General features: G+C 40.8%; 2 protein-coding genes across 6 annotated transcripts in view; both read left to right on the top strand.

Moving 5' to 3' along the window:
* LOC125286164 (adhesion G-protein coupled receptor G6-like) overlaps window positions 1-5,692 on the top strand; it is an 80,096-nt gene extending 74,404 nt beyond the window's left edge. The window contains exons 10-11 of the mRNA XM_048230930.1: window positions 3,439-3,737; window positions 5,088-5,692. Coding sequence (XP_048086887.1) covers window positions 3,439-3,737; window positions 5,088-5,179 — 391 coding nt within the window. The 3' untranslated portion in view covers window positions 5,180-5,692. The remainder of the gene's footprint in view (window positions 1-3,438; window positions 3,738-5,087) is intronic.
* A 4,572-nt stretch (window positions 5,693-10,264) lies between these two features.
* LOC125286025 (adhesion G-protein coupled receptor G2) overlaps window positions 10,265-18,363 on the top strand; it is a 51,915-nt gene continuing 43,816 nt past the window's right edge. For 4 of the 5 annotated variants that reach the window (XM_048230676.1, XM_048230675.1, XM_048230673.1 and 1 more), the window contains exons 1-2: window positions 10,265-10,316; window positions 12,274-12,341. In XM_048230676.1, the coding sequence (XP_048086633.1) occupies window positions 12,290-12,341 (52 nt within the window). In that variant the 5' untranslated portion in view covers window positions 10,265-10,316; window positions 12,274-12,289. Of the gene's footprint in view, window positions 10,317-12,273; window positions 12,342-13,595; window positions 13,735-18,363 lie in introns of those variants that run through there. The other variant, XM_048230677.1, reaches the window with a different exon arrangement.

Below are 18,363 nucleotides of genomic sequence, written 5' to 3'. Positions count from 1 at the left end.
GTTAGTTGCACTCATCCTTGCGGCCGCTTTGCAGTGAACAGTAATCCAACTGAAAAGCCCCTCACAGGCAGCTGAGGCAGGGAGGCCAATGTTGAGTTGTTTTTTTATATTTGGAAACAAGCAGAAGGTTCAGCAGATTAAAGGGCGTCGAACTGGGGGGGAGAGTGGGAAGTATAGGGCCCCAATGGAGGAGGGGCCCATGAAAAGTGGAATAATGGGGGTACAACATTTTCACCAGGCATTAGTAATAACTCAGGTAATCCACACATAAAAAATCAAACAACTCCATAAGTAGAGTCATGTGTAATGAAGTGGAATAACACAGGGGAAAAGTATTGAACAAGCTAAGAAAAAGCACTAAGGCAAGGAAAGGAAAGGAACGAGCTGGAATCTGTAAGTAGTTAGAGTAGTTATCCTTTCTATCTGTGCAAAATTAATATAAGCTTGGTTAGTATATTGATGGGCTATAAAAGGTTTTCATTACCAAGGTGTCACACAAGAAACATTTCATGATGGATAAAAGCAAAAAAAACTCTCCCAAGACCTTTGCAACCTTATTGTTGCAAAACATATCAATGAAACTGGTTACAGATGCATTTCAAAACTTCAGAATCTTCAGTAAGCAGCATGGGAGCCATTATCTGCAAGTGGAAGAAACATCACTGCATCATCAACCGGCCATGCAGGATCTCCTCGCAATATTTCTGACCAGGGAGTCAGAAGGATAGTCAATTCCAAAAGCCAAGGACCACTCGGAGTAAGCTCCAGAAAGACTTGAAGGCAGCCAATTCAATTAAACAGTTCTGGAAGTAACTAAAGATCAGGATTCACAAGAGGGACCCCTGGAATCTGTTTAGAACAATGGGCCAAAATCACACCTGATACTGTGACTAATACGTTTTGTCATACAGGAAATGTCTTGAAGCTGTCTTTACAAACAAAGGCTTTTCCACAAAGTATTGAAGAAATTTCAGTAAAACACGTTCATTACTTTTTTTTCCTGTGTCATTCCACTTTAATACACATAACTCTTATGTTTTGGATTTTTTTATCGTGTGTTAATATAATGTGTGGTGAAAATTTCGAATAGACTCACTGGAAATTTAAGCTAATTACTGAAAAAAAAAAAAAATATATATATATCCACCATATATTTATTTTACCTGAATATTTTAACTTCCAAATTAAATGTCAAAATGAATGTCAGACGAAATTTAAAGTTTGACTGACTGGATTTTGTATACAAAACATAGTGAAAACTGTCTAAGGTCACTCTCCCTTGCTAAAGAGCTAAATGGTTTAGTCCGCCTGCGATTCATAAGGTAGTCTATCTTTTGTTTATTTAGTTAAGCATCGCTAGTAGTGGACCGCTAATTGTTGTGCTGCTGGTGCAATGTTTTCTCAAAGAAAGCCAAGTCAGGTTACTAAAAAGAGAGAGACATCAAAATGAGGGGAAACAACTGCTAATAAACTTCTTTCCAAAGAAAGGTGAGCACAAACGTCAAAACACGAAATCCCATGGTGTTTGCTTGAATATCACAGCTATCATTAGTGCTAAAACGAACTGAGACAACCCATTGAAATAGCGGAAAATACACTTTCATAGGTTAGGCTACACATGAAATCTGATGCATCTCATGATCCAGCTCCATCTCCATCACTTTCAGAAAGACTGCATGGCGCCAGCTTGATTCATGTCCTGTTGTAGGCTACATGCTGACCATTATCACTATAGTGGTTTAGGGCGCGATTTCTTTTCTCTCCCTTTCTGTTTTCGTTAGTCTTAACTTTTTTTTTTTACTCAAGTAACGGATGGGATTTTTGATGTAGCGAAGTACAATACTTCACTCAAAATGTAATCAAGTAAAATTTAAAATGCCGATTTTATAAACTACTTAAAAAATACAAAATCACAGAAAAACTACTCAATACAGTAACGTGAGTAAATGTATTTCGTTACTTTCCACCTCTGCCAATAATGTCACTAATGTTTCAAACATGTTAAATACAAAGATTATTGAACATATTAAAAGTGAACATACAATCCACATATGAATTCATAGGAAACAACTTAGTGACAAATCTTCATTCATCCCATTCGGGATACATGTGTTAAAGTTAAAAATATACCAAGCCTCTAGCTGCAGGAGGCGGTTTTCACGGTCTCCCCCTCTTGGAGACCGATCGACAAACTCTAAGCCCATAAACTTAATTAAGCATGTTGGCATCATGGCCTGCAGAGTTAAAATGCCTTGCAACTGATGATTTTTCATCATTTTTTCTAATTGCGCATTTATGCTCAAAGATTCGGGTTTTGAGTTGTTAAACGGCTTTTGCCATAAAACAACCCACAAGGGCACGTCAGTAAATATACTATGAAAGTAGATACAGGTAACTCTGCCCTTTACTGTGTATGTCCTGCCTGTTTTTGGATGTGTAAATATCTTTTCTGTGAGCATGAAATTGCATGCTGCACAGTTCAAGCACTTAAAATTGCCGTGTGGAATTTTAAAGGGAAAAGGCGACTGAGTAGGTGCAGGGAGGTCGCGAGCAGCACTAACCGATCTCAGGCTAGGTGCTCGTTTAAAGCAGCTGCGCGGTGGATCCTGGATCGCAGCTGCTTTAAAAGAGCACCTAGCCTGAGAGATCGGTTAGTGCGTTCGCACCTCCTCACTTTAACAGCATTGGCGGGTGTTCATATGGGTGTGTTAATGGGTGTGGGTATATAAGATGGGCTACATTGTTACCTTGTAACGTGATTATGTAAAATCTTGCTAGGACAGTCGACACTCATGAGAGTTCATGCTTTGTTTCATCGCTGGATTTTAGGATATACAGTATAGCATCCGATTGCATTCCGACCTACAATCAACTGTTCCTGCGGGCGTGAAATGACTGGCAGCTTTGTGGATTTAAAGATTGTCTTAATGTGCTGTCTCTGCTGTTGCTCCTTTTGCTGCTCAGATTTGAAATCTCCCGGTGGTGGGTTGGACATGCAGTGCCCCACCCAGATTACCCCATTCCGCCTTGACCCCTTCACACTCAGAGACGGAGCCACGTGTCCCGGCTCTGTGACTACCCTCTTTGTTGGTAAAATTGGGTGGCCACAATGACCCCTCTTTCCACCTCCGTCTATCTAAAGAGAAAAGGCATTCCGCAGTAGGCATTCCGCAGTAGGCATTCCGCAATAAAGGCGCATATATGGCAACCAATCCGGCAGCGTAAAAACGTCTTGTGTGTTGTGATGTTCCGTGTGATGTTCTCTCTGTCTGCATGTTGTGATGTTCCCTCTGCATGTTGTGATGTTCTCTGTGATGTTCCCTCTACATGTTGTGATGTTCTCTGATGTTCCCTCTGCATGTTGTGATGTTCTCTGATGTTCCCTCTGCATGGGGTGATGTTCCCTGTGATGTCCTCTCTCTCCATGTGTCTGTCCAGGTGCTACGTCAGCAGTGACGTGGTGAAGCTGGTGACCACGGTGGGGGGCTTTGCGCTGGTGTTTGTGTGTAACCTGGGCGTGCTGGCGGTGACGCTGCGGCTGATGCTGCAGATGCGTGAGAGTGAGAGTGGCGCCCCCTCTGGTGAGCAGCGGCGGCGCGGGCGTGTGTGCAGAGACGCGTGCTCGGTGATGGCCATCTCCTGCATGCTGGGCATCACCTGGGGCCTCGTTCTCTTCTCCTTCAGCCAGCTCACCCTGCCTGGCATCTACCTATTCTGCACACTCAACTCCTTCCAAGGCAAGTTAAAAAAATGATGTAAATGTAAATGTGTGTGTGTGTGTGTATTTTTGTGTTTGTGTGTTCTCCAGTGCTGTTCATGGTGTTCATGTGCTCATGTGTTCATGTGTTCATGTGTACATGTGTTCTGGTGTTCATGTGCTCATGTGTTCTGGTGTTCATGTGTTCTGGTGTTCATGTGCACATGTGTTCTGGTGTTCATGTGCTCATGTGTTCTGGTGTTCATGTGTTAATGTGTTCATGTGTTCATGTGTTAATGTGTTCTGGTGTTCATGTGCTCATGTGTTCATGTGTTCTGGTGTTCATGTGTTCATGTGTTCTGGTGTTCATGTGCTCATGTGTTCTGGTGTTCATGTGTTCATGTGCTCATGTGTTAATGTGCTCATGTGTTCATGTGTTCTGGTGTTCATGTGTTAATGTGTTCTGGTGTTCATGTGTTCATGTGTTCTGGTGTTCATGTGTTTACGTGTTTTGGTGTTCATGTGTTCTGGTGTTCATGTGCTCATGTGTTCATGGTGTTCATGTGTTCATGGTGTTCATGTGCTCATGTGTTCTGGTGTTCATGTGTTCTGGTGTTCATGTGCTCATGTGTTCTGGTGTTCATGTGTTCTGGTGTTCATGTGCTCATGTGTTCTGGTGTTCATGTGCTCATGTGTTCTGGTGTTCATGTGTTCATGTGTTAATGTGTTCATGTGTTCTGGTGTTCATGTGCTCATGTGTTCTGGTGTTCTGGTGTTCATGTGTTCTGGTGTTCATGTGTTCATGTGTTAATGTGTTCATGTGTTCTGGTGTTCATGTGTTAATGTGTGCTGGTGTTCATGTGCTCATGTGTTCTGGTGTTCATGTGTTTTGGTGTTCATGTGCTCATGTGTTCATGCGTTCTGGTGTTCATGTGTTAATATGTTAATGTGTTCTGGTGTTCATGTGTTCTGGTGTTCATGTGTTCTGGTGTTCATGTGTTCATGTGTTCATGTGTTCTGGTGTTCATGTGTTCTGGTGTTCATGTGTTAATGTGTTCTGGTGTTCATGTGTTCTGGTGTTAATGTGTTAATGTGTTCTGGTGTTCATGTGTTTATCTGTTCATGTGTTCTGGTGTTCATGTGTTAATGTGTTCTGGTGTTCATGTGTTCTGGTGTTCATGTGTTCATGTGTTAATGTGTTAATGTGTTCATGTGTTCTGGTGTTCATGTGTTCATGTGTTCTGGTGTTCATGTGTTCTGGTGTTCATGTGCTCATGTGTTCATGTGTTCATGTGTTCATGTGTTCTGGTGTTCATGTGTTCTGGTGTTCATGTGTTCATGTGCTCATGTGTTCATGGTGTTTTTTCTCCATCTCCTTCTCACTCTACAGGCTTTTTCATCTCCATATGGTTTTGCGTGTCCAGACTCTCCCCGAACTCAAAGAGTGAAAACAGCACTGAGACACATAGCATGCAAGGCTAGGACGATGGAGTCACACACACTCATATAGGTTAACATTTCATCACCCAGTTAAATATACTATCTATAACCATGGCAATAGGCTATTCTTATCATCATAGTAAAATATGTTGCCCTATTTTCTGATGTTGGCCATGTCCAGGTTAGATGCAAGAGCATCATCTGACACACCTTGCAGGCTCCCTGCATTTGTGTTGTCTGCTCATTGTGTCCCAACCATGTTACAATTGTTTGAAATGCAGTTTTGATTCCAAGGCCTAGTGTAAGGTCTTCATAATATCTTCTGTGCAATTTTGATTCCAAGGCCTAGTGTAAGGTCTTCATAATATCTTCTGTTTTGATTCCAAGGCCTAGTGTAAGGTCTTCATAATATCTTCTGTTTTGATTCCAACGCCTAATGTAAGGTCTTCATAATATATTCTGTTTTGATTCCAAGGCCTAGTGTAAGGTCTTCATAATATCTTCTGTGCAGTTTTGATTCCATCGCCTAGTGTAAGGTCTTCCTAATATAGGGGCAGCCGTGGCCCACTGGTTAGCACTCTGGACTTGTAACCGGAGGGTTGCCGGTTCGAGCCCCGACCAGTGGGCCGCGGCTGAAGTGCCCTTGAGCAAGGCACCTAACCCCTCACTGCTCCCCGCCCCGCCCGTTGAAGCAGGCAGCTCACTGCGCCGGGATTAGTGTGTGCTTCACCTCACTGTGTGTTCACTGTGTGCTGTTTGTGTTTCACTAATTCACCGATTGGGTTAAATGCAGAGACCAAATTTCCCTCACGGGATCAAAAAAGTATATATACTTATACTTATATCTTCTGTGCAGTTTTGATTCCAACGCCTAGTGTAAGGTCTTCATAATATCTTCTGTGCTTCTGCCTTTATTTTGCATCTTCATTTCTCAAATCAGAGCTGTTCTTTCTACATTGATTATCACATCTATTTCATGACATCCTGATTCTAAGAAATGTGCCCTATAACTTATATCCTGTATCTAAGAAATGCTTTATATGGAATGTATGTAATCTATTTACAGTTTGTCATGAAAATTGTTCTGAATGTGTAAAGCTGTATTTATGATGTCAAAGTACTAGGGGACCAGACAAGGTGAGGGGACCTGATCATATCCAAAAACGGCATATTACCAAGTTTACAATAAAACATACCTGTTAACACTCCGTCAACACCGTTTTTCCCGGGTTTCTCCCGTATTTCAAGGTCATCTCCCAGCACCCTCCCGTTTTGTTATTTCTCCCAGAAAACTCCCGTAATTTGCATGGCCATCAAACTTCATTTTAAAATCATTGATCCATTCAGGTTGCCAGATTGTGTTTGAAATACACCTTACACATACACCATCACTTAGTTTCAATTTCAACCGTTTTGTCATAGGCTAAAACCTGACAACCCAAAACCCAAATAAGGGAAGCGGGTGCGACCTCGCAGCCTGAGTCTCGTCGTAAGCAAGCGGGCTAGTTGAATGGCCTAGCCTACTCCAGAACTAGCTGTTGTGAAATTGTTGGGAATTTAATTGATTAACACATCACATAAACTGTTATTAAGTGTTGTTGATACACTGAACTTGTGCCCTCGGAACCAAATCTGACAGCAAGCAGCTTTGGAGTTTTGGAAGTAGGCTGCATGCAGGCAGCTGGTGGATACATAACTGGCATGCGTAAGGTAATGGTAAGGTAAAAGCAACGACCGAAATGCAGTGTTGAAACACGTGTATGAAACGTAGTAAATATGCAAACACAGATCGGTATAAACACTGGGAACCCCCGAAAAAAAATCTCCCGTTTTTGGAAAGCTAAATGTGCAGGTATGCAGTAAAACTGTTGGACATGAATGGCCACATGGACTACAAATGATCAACAACGTGATGACAAAAGTGATGTTGAGCCCCGAACTGGGCAACTCTGTTAGCAGAATCTAGCCCCAGTTTCCCACCTCTGATTCCCACATGAAGTGACGGGAATGATTACCTTTTCACAGGGAAAAAGGTTTTCTGATGCCCATGAACGCATGATAAGAATCATAGGAACGCCTTGTTGCGACGTTTGATAACAAAAACACTCCCAATGTGGACTGGACATCCTACTAAATTTGAATAAGCTTTTGACTAGTGACCATGCGTTTTAGACCATGATAATAGGGCCCTCTCTCATGGCATGACATGAGAATTCCCAAAAGCCTGAAATAGCATTTTCTATATATGTCATTTGAGGCAAGACAACAGGGATGCTGGCATACTCAGTCGCTCCTTCTAGGTTGTTTCTGTTTCCTAATTTTTAAAAAATAATTGTATTTTATTTCCATATTTCTTTATATTTAAGTTAAGTGACGCTGTCATCAGTAATACCTTTCTTTTTGTATTTATTTAATACAAAAGAGTGCATGACTAGGGCTGAAACTCTGAGAGAGATCTGTCTCTATCAGAGGTCCTCAACTGTGATCTGCATGCTGTCTCTGAGGTCAAAGGTCACTGTCATTCCAGTCTCATCGGAGAAATCTCAGGCTTGCACGATTGGACTCTGAGGGAGATCCGCCATTACCAAAGGTCAAAGGTCAGCCTGAGGGGAGAGAGAGAGTGGTGTTAGGATGAGAGAGAGGTGGAGAGAGAGAGAGCAGTGTTAGGAAGAGAGAGGTGGAGAGAGGGAGCAGAGAGAGGTAGAGAGAGGAAACAGTGTGAGGAAGAGAGAGAGGGAGCAGTGTGAGGCAGAGAGAGAGAGTGTGAGGAAGAGAGAGAGATGGAGAGGGAGAGCAGTGTGAGGCAGAGAGAGAGGTGGAGAGAGAGAGCAGTGTGAGGAAGAGAGAGAGATGGAGAGGGAGAGCAGTGTGAGGAAGAAAGAGAACTGGTCCAAAGGTCTAAAGAACACAGACTGCTCTAACACTGCATACACTCACAGCAGATATTTCAGTGGAGCAAAAACAAACATTGTAATCTTCCAAAAGAAAGCCAGATCCCAGGCAACCAGACACCTTTTCACTCTAGGAAACACCGCTCTAGAGCACTCGCAATGTTACGATTACCTAGGCCTGAAACTCAGTGCCTCAGGAAGCTTTGACCTTGCAGTGAATGCGCTAAAAGATAAAGCTCGCAGAGCTCTCTATGCTATCAAAAATATTTTTAATAAAATACAAATTCCAATTAACATCTGGTGCAAAATCTTTGACAGTGTCATCATGCCAATTGCACTGTATGGATGTGAGGTATGGGGTCCACTCAGTAAGCTCGACTACACTAAATGGGACAAACACCCCATAGAATCCCTGCATGCAGAATTTATTAGGAATATTCTCAGGGTCCAAAGGAAAACACCCACAAATGCATGCAGGGCAAAATTAGGCAGATTCCCATTAGCTTTAAATGTACAAAAAAGATCACTAAAATTCTGGATACATCTGAAATCTAGCCCAGAAAATACCATAAAGTTTCAAGCAATCAAAACCCAAGAGGTCAGCCCTGAAACCAGTCCCCTCTGTCAGTTGGTTCTGAAGTTAACTAATAAACTAACCCATCAATCTCAGACCAGCACTGCTTTTCAAAATCAAAAGTAAAAGAAATTATGAATCAAAGTAAGAAAAAATATCTGGAACATTGGGATGATCAAACAAAATCACAATCCAAATTAGAATGTTACTTGTCACTAAAACAAGATTATGAATTGGCAGAGTACCTCTCCACCGTCAGAGATACAAAGCAGAGACAGATTCTTACAGAATCTAAGTACAGGCTAAGTGACCACAGCCTTACCATAGAGAAAGGCCGGTACAAAAAAGTATGGCTTCCTAAAGAGCAGCGGCTCTGTGGTCACTGTACGACTGGTGAGGTTGAAACAGAGATGCACTTTCTCCTACACTGTCCAAAGTTTGAACAAATTAGAAAAAAATACTTTTTACAATTCTCAAATAAAATTCCAAATTTTAGCTCCCTTAAATTGGCCCACCTGCTAGGAGAAGGATTGACTGCTCCGCTGGCTGCAAAATACGTTACAGCTTGCCACGACATGAGGGACAGTGAGTCGGACACTTTGCCATAATGCTCGACCTAATGTCTGTACTTAATCTAATGTGTTATAATGTGTATGCTGTCTGTGTGTGTGTGTGTACAGTATGTGTGTGTGTGTGTGTGTGACCACATGCCTACGTGTGTGTGCGTGTGCGCGCGTGTGTGTGTGTGAAAGAAAGAGAGAAAGTGAGGGTATACACACAATTTTTCATGTTACATGTTACTGTTTCCCCTTAATGCTGTCAATGTTCTAATTGTTATGCTGTTTTAATTGTGCTTTGGCAACACTGTACTTACTTAAAGTCATGCTAATAAAGCAACCTTGAATTGAATTGAATTGAATTGATATCTTTATTTTTAATTACAAGAAATAACACACCTCAAGAAAGAACACACTTCAAAAACTCTCTTCACACATATAATGTATTATCACAAGCTTCCAGACTTCAGTTCATCTGTTTGTAATGGCATGACTGCACTCACTCCATTGCTTAGATAACAGTGTGACACACACTGCAATACACAGACACCCCCCACACACACACACTGCAATACACAGACCCCCCAACCCACACACACACACACACTCTGCAATACACAGACACCCCACCCCACACACACACACACACACACACACACACACACACACACACACACACACTATACTGGTGTGACATCAAAGGAAACTCCCTGGAAGAGGAAGTCAGGATGAAAAATGTGATGCTGATCATAAACACCTCATGCAAATGACCAGGTGATGAAGGCATGCTAGCGCCATGGAGATCTGCAGGCCTTTTCTTCTCTACTAAGCTTTATGTACTAGAATTACAATGTTTAATTATGGGTAGAGAGCTTTATTGTACCTATTACAATGTTTGTGGATCTATAAATCCATTATGTGTGTAGCTATCTGGCATCTAGGAAAGGGAGAGGAATAGATGGTGAGTCAGTGACCCTGCTGAATTTGAATAAAAACATTTCAACAACACAGAACACCTGTGGCTGATGATACTTATGCAAAGCATGTCTGGGAATAAAGCTGAAGCCCTGTTGCGTTGGAGGCAGCATGAGCAACACATGTGCAGCGTTGATGCTGTACTCCACTGCTGGGACAAACAGCCTTCAGAACTACCACAGGTACGCCATGCGAGGCCAGGTTTACATTTGTTTTGGAATGCCAGGGTTGGGGGTGTATGTAGTAGTCTTTCACATGTACGTCTGAGGTTAGACCTGCTGAGGAGGCTGAGTTTTGGAAACAGGGTTGTGTACAAGTGCTTATGTTTCTGGTGGACTTGGTGAGACAACCATAACACAATGCATTTATATAGCACTTTCCAAAGACAAGGGGACCTCACAAACCACCACAACAAATAAGGAGGCATATTATTATTATTATTATTATTATTATTATTATTATAGAGTATAAAGTTTATTTCTGCCTGCAGGCGCCAACCCTCATACCTTAAGCCTGGATCTTAAAATCAGCTGCAGTGTCGTCTGTCACCTAAATCTAATCTGTTTTTTTGAGTGGCCCATATATTTTCATTGAGTTGATTTGTAGGCTTAAGGATCTTTGTCTTAATCAACCAGCCCAGTATGGTGTTGACAGTGTGACATAGCCTATAGTCTTTGTGTATTTATTGAAAACATTCTTTATTTTTGGGAGGGTTTAATTTTGATTGTATAATTATCTGATTCTGTGTTGGGCTTTAAAAAGCAAATATTTGGCAGGATCTTACTCGCATTCCTGCACCATTATGTCCGGAATATCGTAGTTCCATTTTTCAGGCAGTTTAACCAGAGATCAGCTGATCTTATGTGACTCCTTACAGCAGTGTTTTTCAGCCACTGTGCCGGGGCACACTAGTGTGCCGTGAGAGATCATCAGGTGTGCCGCAGAAAATTACCCAAATGTCACTCACTGGTCCAGAAAAGCAACTGTTGCATCAAAGAATTTATAACCACATGCTCTCATTGATTGTATGATTGCACTATTTGTGGTATGCAGGCATTGTACAACGGGGGCCCCATATCCAGTATTCACAGAATCATCACATATCCAGTTCATAACAACAATAACAATATAGTCACCTACAAATGAAACAGAGGGCGCTTGTTTTATTGAGCAGGTCTTGCATAGAAGCCATAATAAGGCCATATCTGTGTATTATTTGAAATTTTAGGCTATGGTATGTTTATTTTTTCTTCACACAGGATGTTAGTGTGCCGTGGGACATTTTAAGTGTCAAAAGTGTGCCGTGGCACAAAAAAGGTTGAAAAACACTGCCTTACAGTAACCAGAGATCAGCTGATCTTATGGGACTCCTCACAGTAACCAGAGATCAGCTGATCCTGTGGGACTCTCACAGAGCAATCACACTCAACTTGGTCTCAGCTGCGTGTTCAACTCCAAAACTTCAGGAGTACGGTTCTAAAGCGCAACTCAGCTAGTGCATTGCTAACTGACAGAGCAATAGGCCCATTATTATTATTATTATTATTATTATTATTATTATTACAGCTAAACTAATAGAAACTGGGAAAATCAGTGTTTTGTTCGTATGCACATGGATTTGGATTCATTACCCTCAACTGACATGTTCAAAAATCTTTTAAAATCAGGTCTTACAGAACGGCGCCATTGTTTCTAATAAGTGGCTTTTTATTTCTTATAAAACATTTAACTACAGATTTACAATATTTCCTTATGCTGTGTTTTATGTTAACTCTCACTGTTTGTATTTAGCTATTAAACTTTGATCTCATGGCTAAACAAAGGATAAATAAATAAATAAATAAATTATTATTATTATTATTATTGTTGTTGTTGTTGTTGTTGTTGTTGTTGATGTTGCCGTTGTTGTTGTTGTTGTTGTTGTTGATGTTGTTGTTGTTGTTGTTATTATATAATAGTTGTCGTAGTGGTATTGTTGTTGTTGTTTTTTTGCAGCAGTAAACACTGATGAGCTGTTTTATTAATAGTGAGCCCACTGATGAGCTGTTTTATTAATAGTGAGCCCACTGATGAGCTGTTTTATTAATAGTGAGCCCACTGATGAGCTGTTTTATTAATAGTGAGCCTTTTGCTCCTCAGTTGAACAGAGAGCAGGATGGTTCCTGTTGTGCTGCTGCTGCTGCTGATTGGAGCCGAACCAGAGAGCGGTGAGCAGAATGACATGGTCTAGAACTGCCTAGAATGGTCTAGAACTGGGTTATAATCATGCATTACGACTGCATTCATGGTCTAGAACATGCATTACGACTGCATTCATGGTCTAGAACTGGGTTATAATCATGGTCTAGAACTGGGTTCTAATCATGCATTACGACTGCATTCATGGTCTAGAACTGGGTTATAATCATGCATTACGACTGCATTCATGGTCTAGAACATGCATTACGACTGCATTCATGGTCTAGAACTGGGATATAATCATGCATTACGACTGCATTCATGGTCTAGAACATGCATTACGACTGCATTCATGGTCTAGAACTGGGATATAATCATGCCTTACGACTTCATTCATGGTCTAGTACATGCATTACGACTGCATTCACGGTCTAGAACTGGGTTATAATCATGCGTAGCATTACAATGTTTATGTCAGTTCTAGACCATGATTATAACCCAGTGCATGGTGCGTATATAGCCTACTACTACAGCCCTAGCGATGCCCCTGCCTGACAGGTATTGTACACATACAGCATAACAACAACAACAACGTACACATGCTGCACAGATATTTCAGTCACAAGAGTTGCATTACTGTAACAATACTACTGTACTGTAGCCTATAGACAAGAGTTGCATTACTTTAACAATATACTACTGTATTGTATAGACAAGAGTTGCATTACTTTAACAATATACTACTGTATTGTACTGTATAGACAAGAGTTGCATTACTTTAACAATACTACTGTACTGTATAGACAAGAGTTCCATTAACAAGCCTACTGTATAGACAACTACAGCATAGACAGCCTCTATATGCTTAGCCAGCTACTACACAGAGAACCACAGCACAAACATTATTATAACAGCTAATATAGCTAATATAGACAGCTATGTCATAGACAGCTCACAGCTAATACAGGGGGTCCCATTTAGAAGTGGCCACTTAATTCGCGCTTTCCGCTGCGTGGAATGAATTACAACTTTTCGCCACGAGGTGGCAGCTTAAGTCCGCTGTAGAGAGTTTGGACAACTCTAAGGAATCGAATGTTCTGAGCTATTCCGATAGCTATTGGTTCCGAGGTGGTCACGTGTTTCATGGACGCCATGATCCCAATCAACATTCAGAAAATCCCCATTGACATAGTAGCCAACAGTGAACCAGCAGTGAACAGAGGAAAACATATCTAAAATTATTAAAAAATAAAATGAAATATTTAAAAAATGGCGAACTGTTGCGTGTGTGACTGCAGTGCAGGACCGGGAAGTGGAAAACCGTTGCACAATTTTCCCCGTGACTCAAAAAGGCAGAAAGTATTGAAGCAGAAGGCCAAGAGACAAAACTGGACGACTAATAATTACTCAATATTGTGTGAGGTAAATGTCAATTTCTCTCTTCGACTTATGATAACTCATTCCATAGGGAAATTATAGTAGGCCTAATACAGGTGGGTCGCAGGAGATTTTTATTTGGGTCGCCAGCATAGTGACAATGTATGTTGTGTAATAGGCCTAGCTTATACCTTAGCCTATATAGCTTAGGAAAGCTAACAGCTTTCTGTTAGGATCTAGTTGGTTAACTACCACAGTCACGGGTTTGTCATAACTCCCTCTGTGCATTTTGCATTTAGAATAGCTCTGAAACGTCGCAGAGGGGACGCCAGAGCGTGGATATCTCACTCGCAAAATGAAACAATATTTGTGTCGGGCGCCTACCATGGACCTCACAGTTGCAAAATGCAAGGGGACATGAATCAGCCTATATTTGTACGAACAATAACGGACAACAGCTCTTCAACTTGGCCCGTTAAAATCTAACAAGTATAATTTTAAATAGTAAAAAAAAAAAAAAAAAAAAGACATTGCCTAAGGCTATTACATTTGCGTCATAGGCTGCAGATAGCCTACGGTAGTTTCAATTGTAGATTACGGTAGTTTCAATTGTAGATAGGCCTAATAGCCTACTCTTTAAAGTTAATAGCAGTCTCCTCACATTCCTTCTTAATTCGGATTTAAAACGCACAACAGTGCCTTAGTTTAGGCTATAATTTAAATGGACATTTAAACGCTATTTTATCTTTCCATCTTGCAAACATTACTAGCCTACTACAGGCTATGGCACATTATCGTTCATATTAATATTTCGGCTATTTCGCAAAAGCCTTTTGTTCTGATATTTATTCATTTCATATTCTTACAACATAAACACAACACCATACCTGTCAAAATATAGCTTTCCAAAAACGGGAGGTTAACTGGTGATATTTGCATAAAATCAGTGAATATTCAACAAGACCCTACCTACTTCTTAGGAGCGTTCTGCTCTGCCTTAGCATTATCCACACAAATACGACACATACTGTATGAAGGGGGAGGGGAACTGAGATCTAGCTGGATGAAGGGGGGACTGAGATCTAGCTCTATGAAGGGGGGGGGGCTGAGATCTAGCTGTATGAAGGGGGAGGGGAACTGAGGTCTAGCTGTATGAAGGGGGGGATCTAGCTGGGATTCAAACCTCATTGACAAAAGAGGAGAGAAAATTGCTACTACATCTTCCATACCACTACACTACGGACGGCTGAGATGATTTTGAGATTTCTAGCCTGTCTACATATTGGACTTTTAGTCTAAGTCAACACAGGTTCATGTGAAAAATATACACCCATGTTACAGTTTTTCTCAGTTGCTTTGGTACTTTTCTCAGATCAGAATGAAAATTCTCATAACTACTTAGTTCAACCTTTGAACATGTATTTGCTTTGTCATGTCAGGCAAAATAAACTATACTTATGGATGCTGAATAGTCGTTCCCAGTAAAACTAATAGTCTTCATTTCATTGCTTGAGTCATTACATACAAAATTGGTGAATTAGTTATCAAATTCTGTCACAATGCTGTAGAATTGCAAAGAGCATATACAGTAAAACTGTGAAACGTACATATTCCGTGTCTTGTACTCAATTACTCCCCTAACTACAGCAATTTGTAACTTAACTGTAGTTTTTAAATGGCTGTACAAGTACTGTATAGTGCTGTCTTGAGCATTTTCAGGTAGTGTCACCGAGTTCTGACCTTTTTTTCCATGGGAAAACACTGAGAGCATAAACTGTTGTAATGAAAACATGACAAAGCCATTTGACTATCTTGTTCATAAATGATGGTGTCAAGACTTCTCATTTTGATGATACTGGCAGTTCATTGACATAAATACTTGCTTTTGAGGAATGGACTATACATTTTGAGCAAGTGACGTGCTTTTGCAGGTTATCCACTAGGTTTTGCAGTTTGCACTAATTGTTTTGAGAAATGCACTAACTGCTGTGCAAATGTTAATAGTGATGTGAGAAAAACACCAAAGCGAAAAAACGAAAAACGTCTGATGGGGTCATGCCAGTTTGTTACAGTTGATGACAATTTGCAACCTGCGGAGGTCACGTTTGTCTGTGCCACATATTGTCGGAACCGTACTATAACGTATGTGGAGAGCTCGAGAGCTTTATATATTTATTCATATTATATGTTATTATGCTGCATGTCATTGTTATCCTATGTAGGCTAGGCAACTACACTATTATTACCATCAAGGACATGAATGAATTTATAGAGGAAAGGAACATTTGCCAGGAACATGTTTATGCAAAGAAAGAGCTTTATTAAGCAAACACACAACTATGTACAAAGAGAGGATCTGCCCACACTTGGTAGCTCACGAGCAGCCCAAAAGCTACAACTCCGTGAACTGCCTGTTTGCTGCCTCAGGGCTGTATGTAACTGGCGGTTCTTTCTGAGGCGCCTATGGTGCGTGGCTCTGTACTTCGGGATCGCCTCTAACCGGGACTGCAGCGTGGCACTAGTGTTAATTTTGTCACCTATTTTTAATTTAGTCTTAGTCTTAGTCTTGTGACGAAATGTCCTTTTTAGTCTTTGTCATATTTAGTCATTCAAATATCATTTTTGTTAGTCAAGTTTTAGTCAACTAAAAGTCTCGTCATTTTAGTCTAGTTTTAGTCAAAAGAAAACTAAAGCTATCTTAGTCAGTTTTAGTCAAAACATTTTAGTCTTTTTTTATAACAAATTATTTCTGATTACCATTTGAGTCAAATAGTGTTTCACACATCTCAATTTTCCAACAATATTGTGTGTCCACAGGGCTACTCGTCTGTTATAATTACTCATTCTGATTTTTTTTGTCAGTCAGTACATGCACAGGTAAGTCGAGCTACAGTTATAGCTCGGCTGGGATTTGGCCATAGACAGTAAAAGATTTGACTGGACCACTGTCATGATCTTCATAGACCAGTGTTTCACAAAGTGTGGTCCGGGGACCACTGGTGGTCCATAAGTTATCCCAAGTGGTCCACGAGCAGACGTGGTAAAATATAATATAGATGAGTTGTTTGCAATATTGAACCAACTTGTATGTAAATTGAAACTGTTCTACAACACTGTCTATGTCAGATATGCCAGTTTAAATCATATGAATCCTCTGACACAATTAAATAAAGTGCAAAGACAATAAGCAAGGTGGTTCAGTGAGTATTGTGTAGGCTAATATACTGCTAGGTCTATTTTTTTTTTTTTTTTTCTGTAGGTGGTCCGTCGCTTTTTTTATTGATTAGTTAAGTGGTCCTTCATCTGAAAAAGTTTGAGAAACGCTGTCTTGGACCCAAGTATGAATGTTTTACTCCGCCACGCTAGATGGCGATATGCGCCCAAACACAACCCAAACTCTCAATCTTAGCTAACTTGCTAGCAAACTTTCCATATTAGCTTACTTGCTAGCAAACTTTGCATCATCAGTGTAACTAGTTAAATAGTTGACATTACTTTTCAAAACTTTTCGTATGGACATTCTGGGGGATGTTAATTTGTATATGTATGAGAGAAGCTTCAACTTCTGGGTTGAAATCTCCGGTGTTTTTGTTCCATGTAGTTTCCTGCTGCAGCCACAGGGTTGCAGCAACAGCACGTAGACTAGCCTACAGGAAAGTTGCTGCGCATGAACCATGAACTCATTCGAATATTTTGAAAAGGTAACAGCTATTCTGTCTTCTCATTTTGTAGACCGAAAATGGAAGAGAAATTTTATCTTGGTTTTATTTCAAGCAAAACATTTTAGTCTCGGGCCTTTTTTTCGTCAACAATAATGCATCTTAAGATAGTCTTAGTCAGTGTTTCAGGACATTAGTGCAGTCTCGGCCATCGCCTGCCTTAGTCATGGAAAAAAAAAAAGGTTGTTGACCTAACATTTTTCCCTCTCGCCTCGCCTGATCTAAAATTAACACTACGTGGCACAGAGTTCAGAGAGCTCCGGGCTACGAAAGGACGGCGATCGTACAATCCATTCAGACACCCAGCCAACAACGCCATCTTAATCAGACATCAGGTCTATGGCGGACTTCCAAAGTTCCACCTCGTCCTCTGCTAACACACTCTGTCTCGATTCCAGCAGCTGTAAAAAACAATTAATAAAGACAATCAGTACTGTGCGATGCACTGCGTATGGACACAACACATTTATCAATGCACCTGGAAAATAGTCACCAAAAAAAGTCTTACCCTCTTTCTAAGATCTATACATATCTATTTCCTTATACAGCAGAATGAAAGCATATTCTTTAAATCGTACCCTTGCTCCAGTTCGTAGCGCCTACAATTTGTCTCCGAGTTGTGAAGACGGCGTACTGCTTCCTGTAAATTACAAGACAAAAAATACACTTTAATAAAGCAAATTACACTGGTTCTGCTCACTTGTTCTTTTGTAAGGCTACTAGGTTACTCTTAGCTTTGGTTTTAGTCTAGGCTACTTTTAGCTTAGCTAGCAGTCATTGAACATATTCTTACCGCAAGCTTGGGATTGTGCACCCGTCTTCTCTTCTTAGAGTTAGTCTCTCCCGCACAATTTTTCGACTCCAGAGCAGCCAACCGGTCCTCTATGGACAGCAACCTGGAGTTTACCAAATTGCTTGAATGACTTGCAGACAGCTCCGAGCAAAGAGGAGGTCA

Source organism: Alosa alosa, chromosome 21 (assembly GCF_017589495.1).
Source record: "Alosa alosa isolate M-15738 ecotype Scorff River chromosome 21, AALO_Geno_1.1, whole genome shotgun sequence".
Taxonomy (NCBI): Eukaryota; Metazoa; Chordata; class Actinopteri; order Clupeiformes; family Clupeidae; genus Alosa; species Alosa alosa.
Note: the sequence above shows the minus strand (reverse complement) of the source record. Positions and strands in the feature narration are given on the sequence as shown.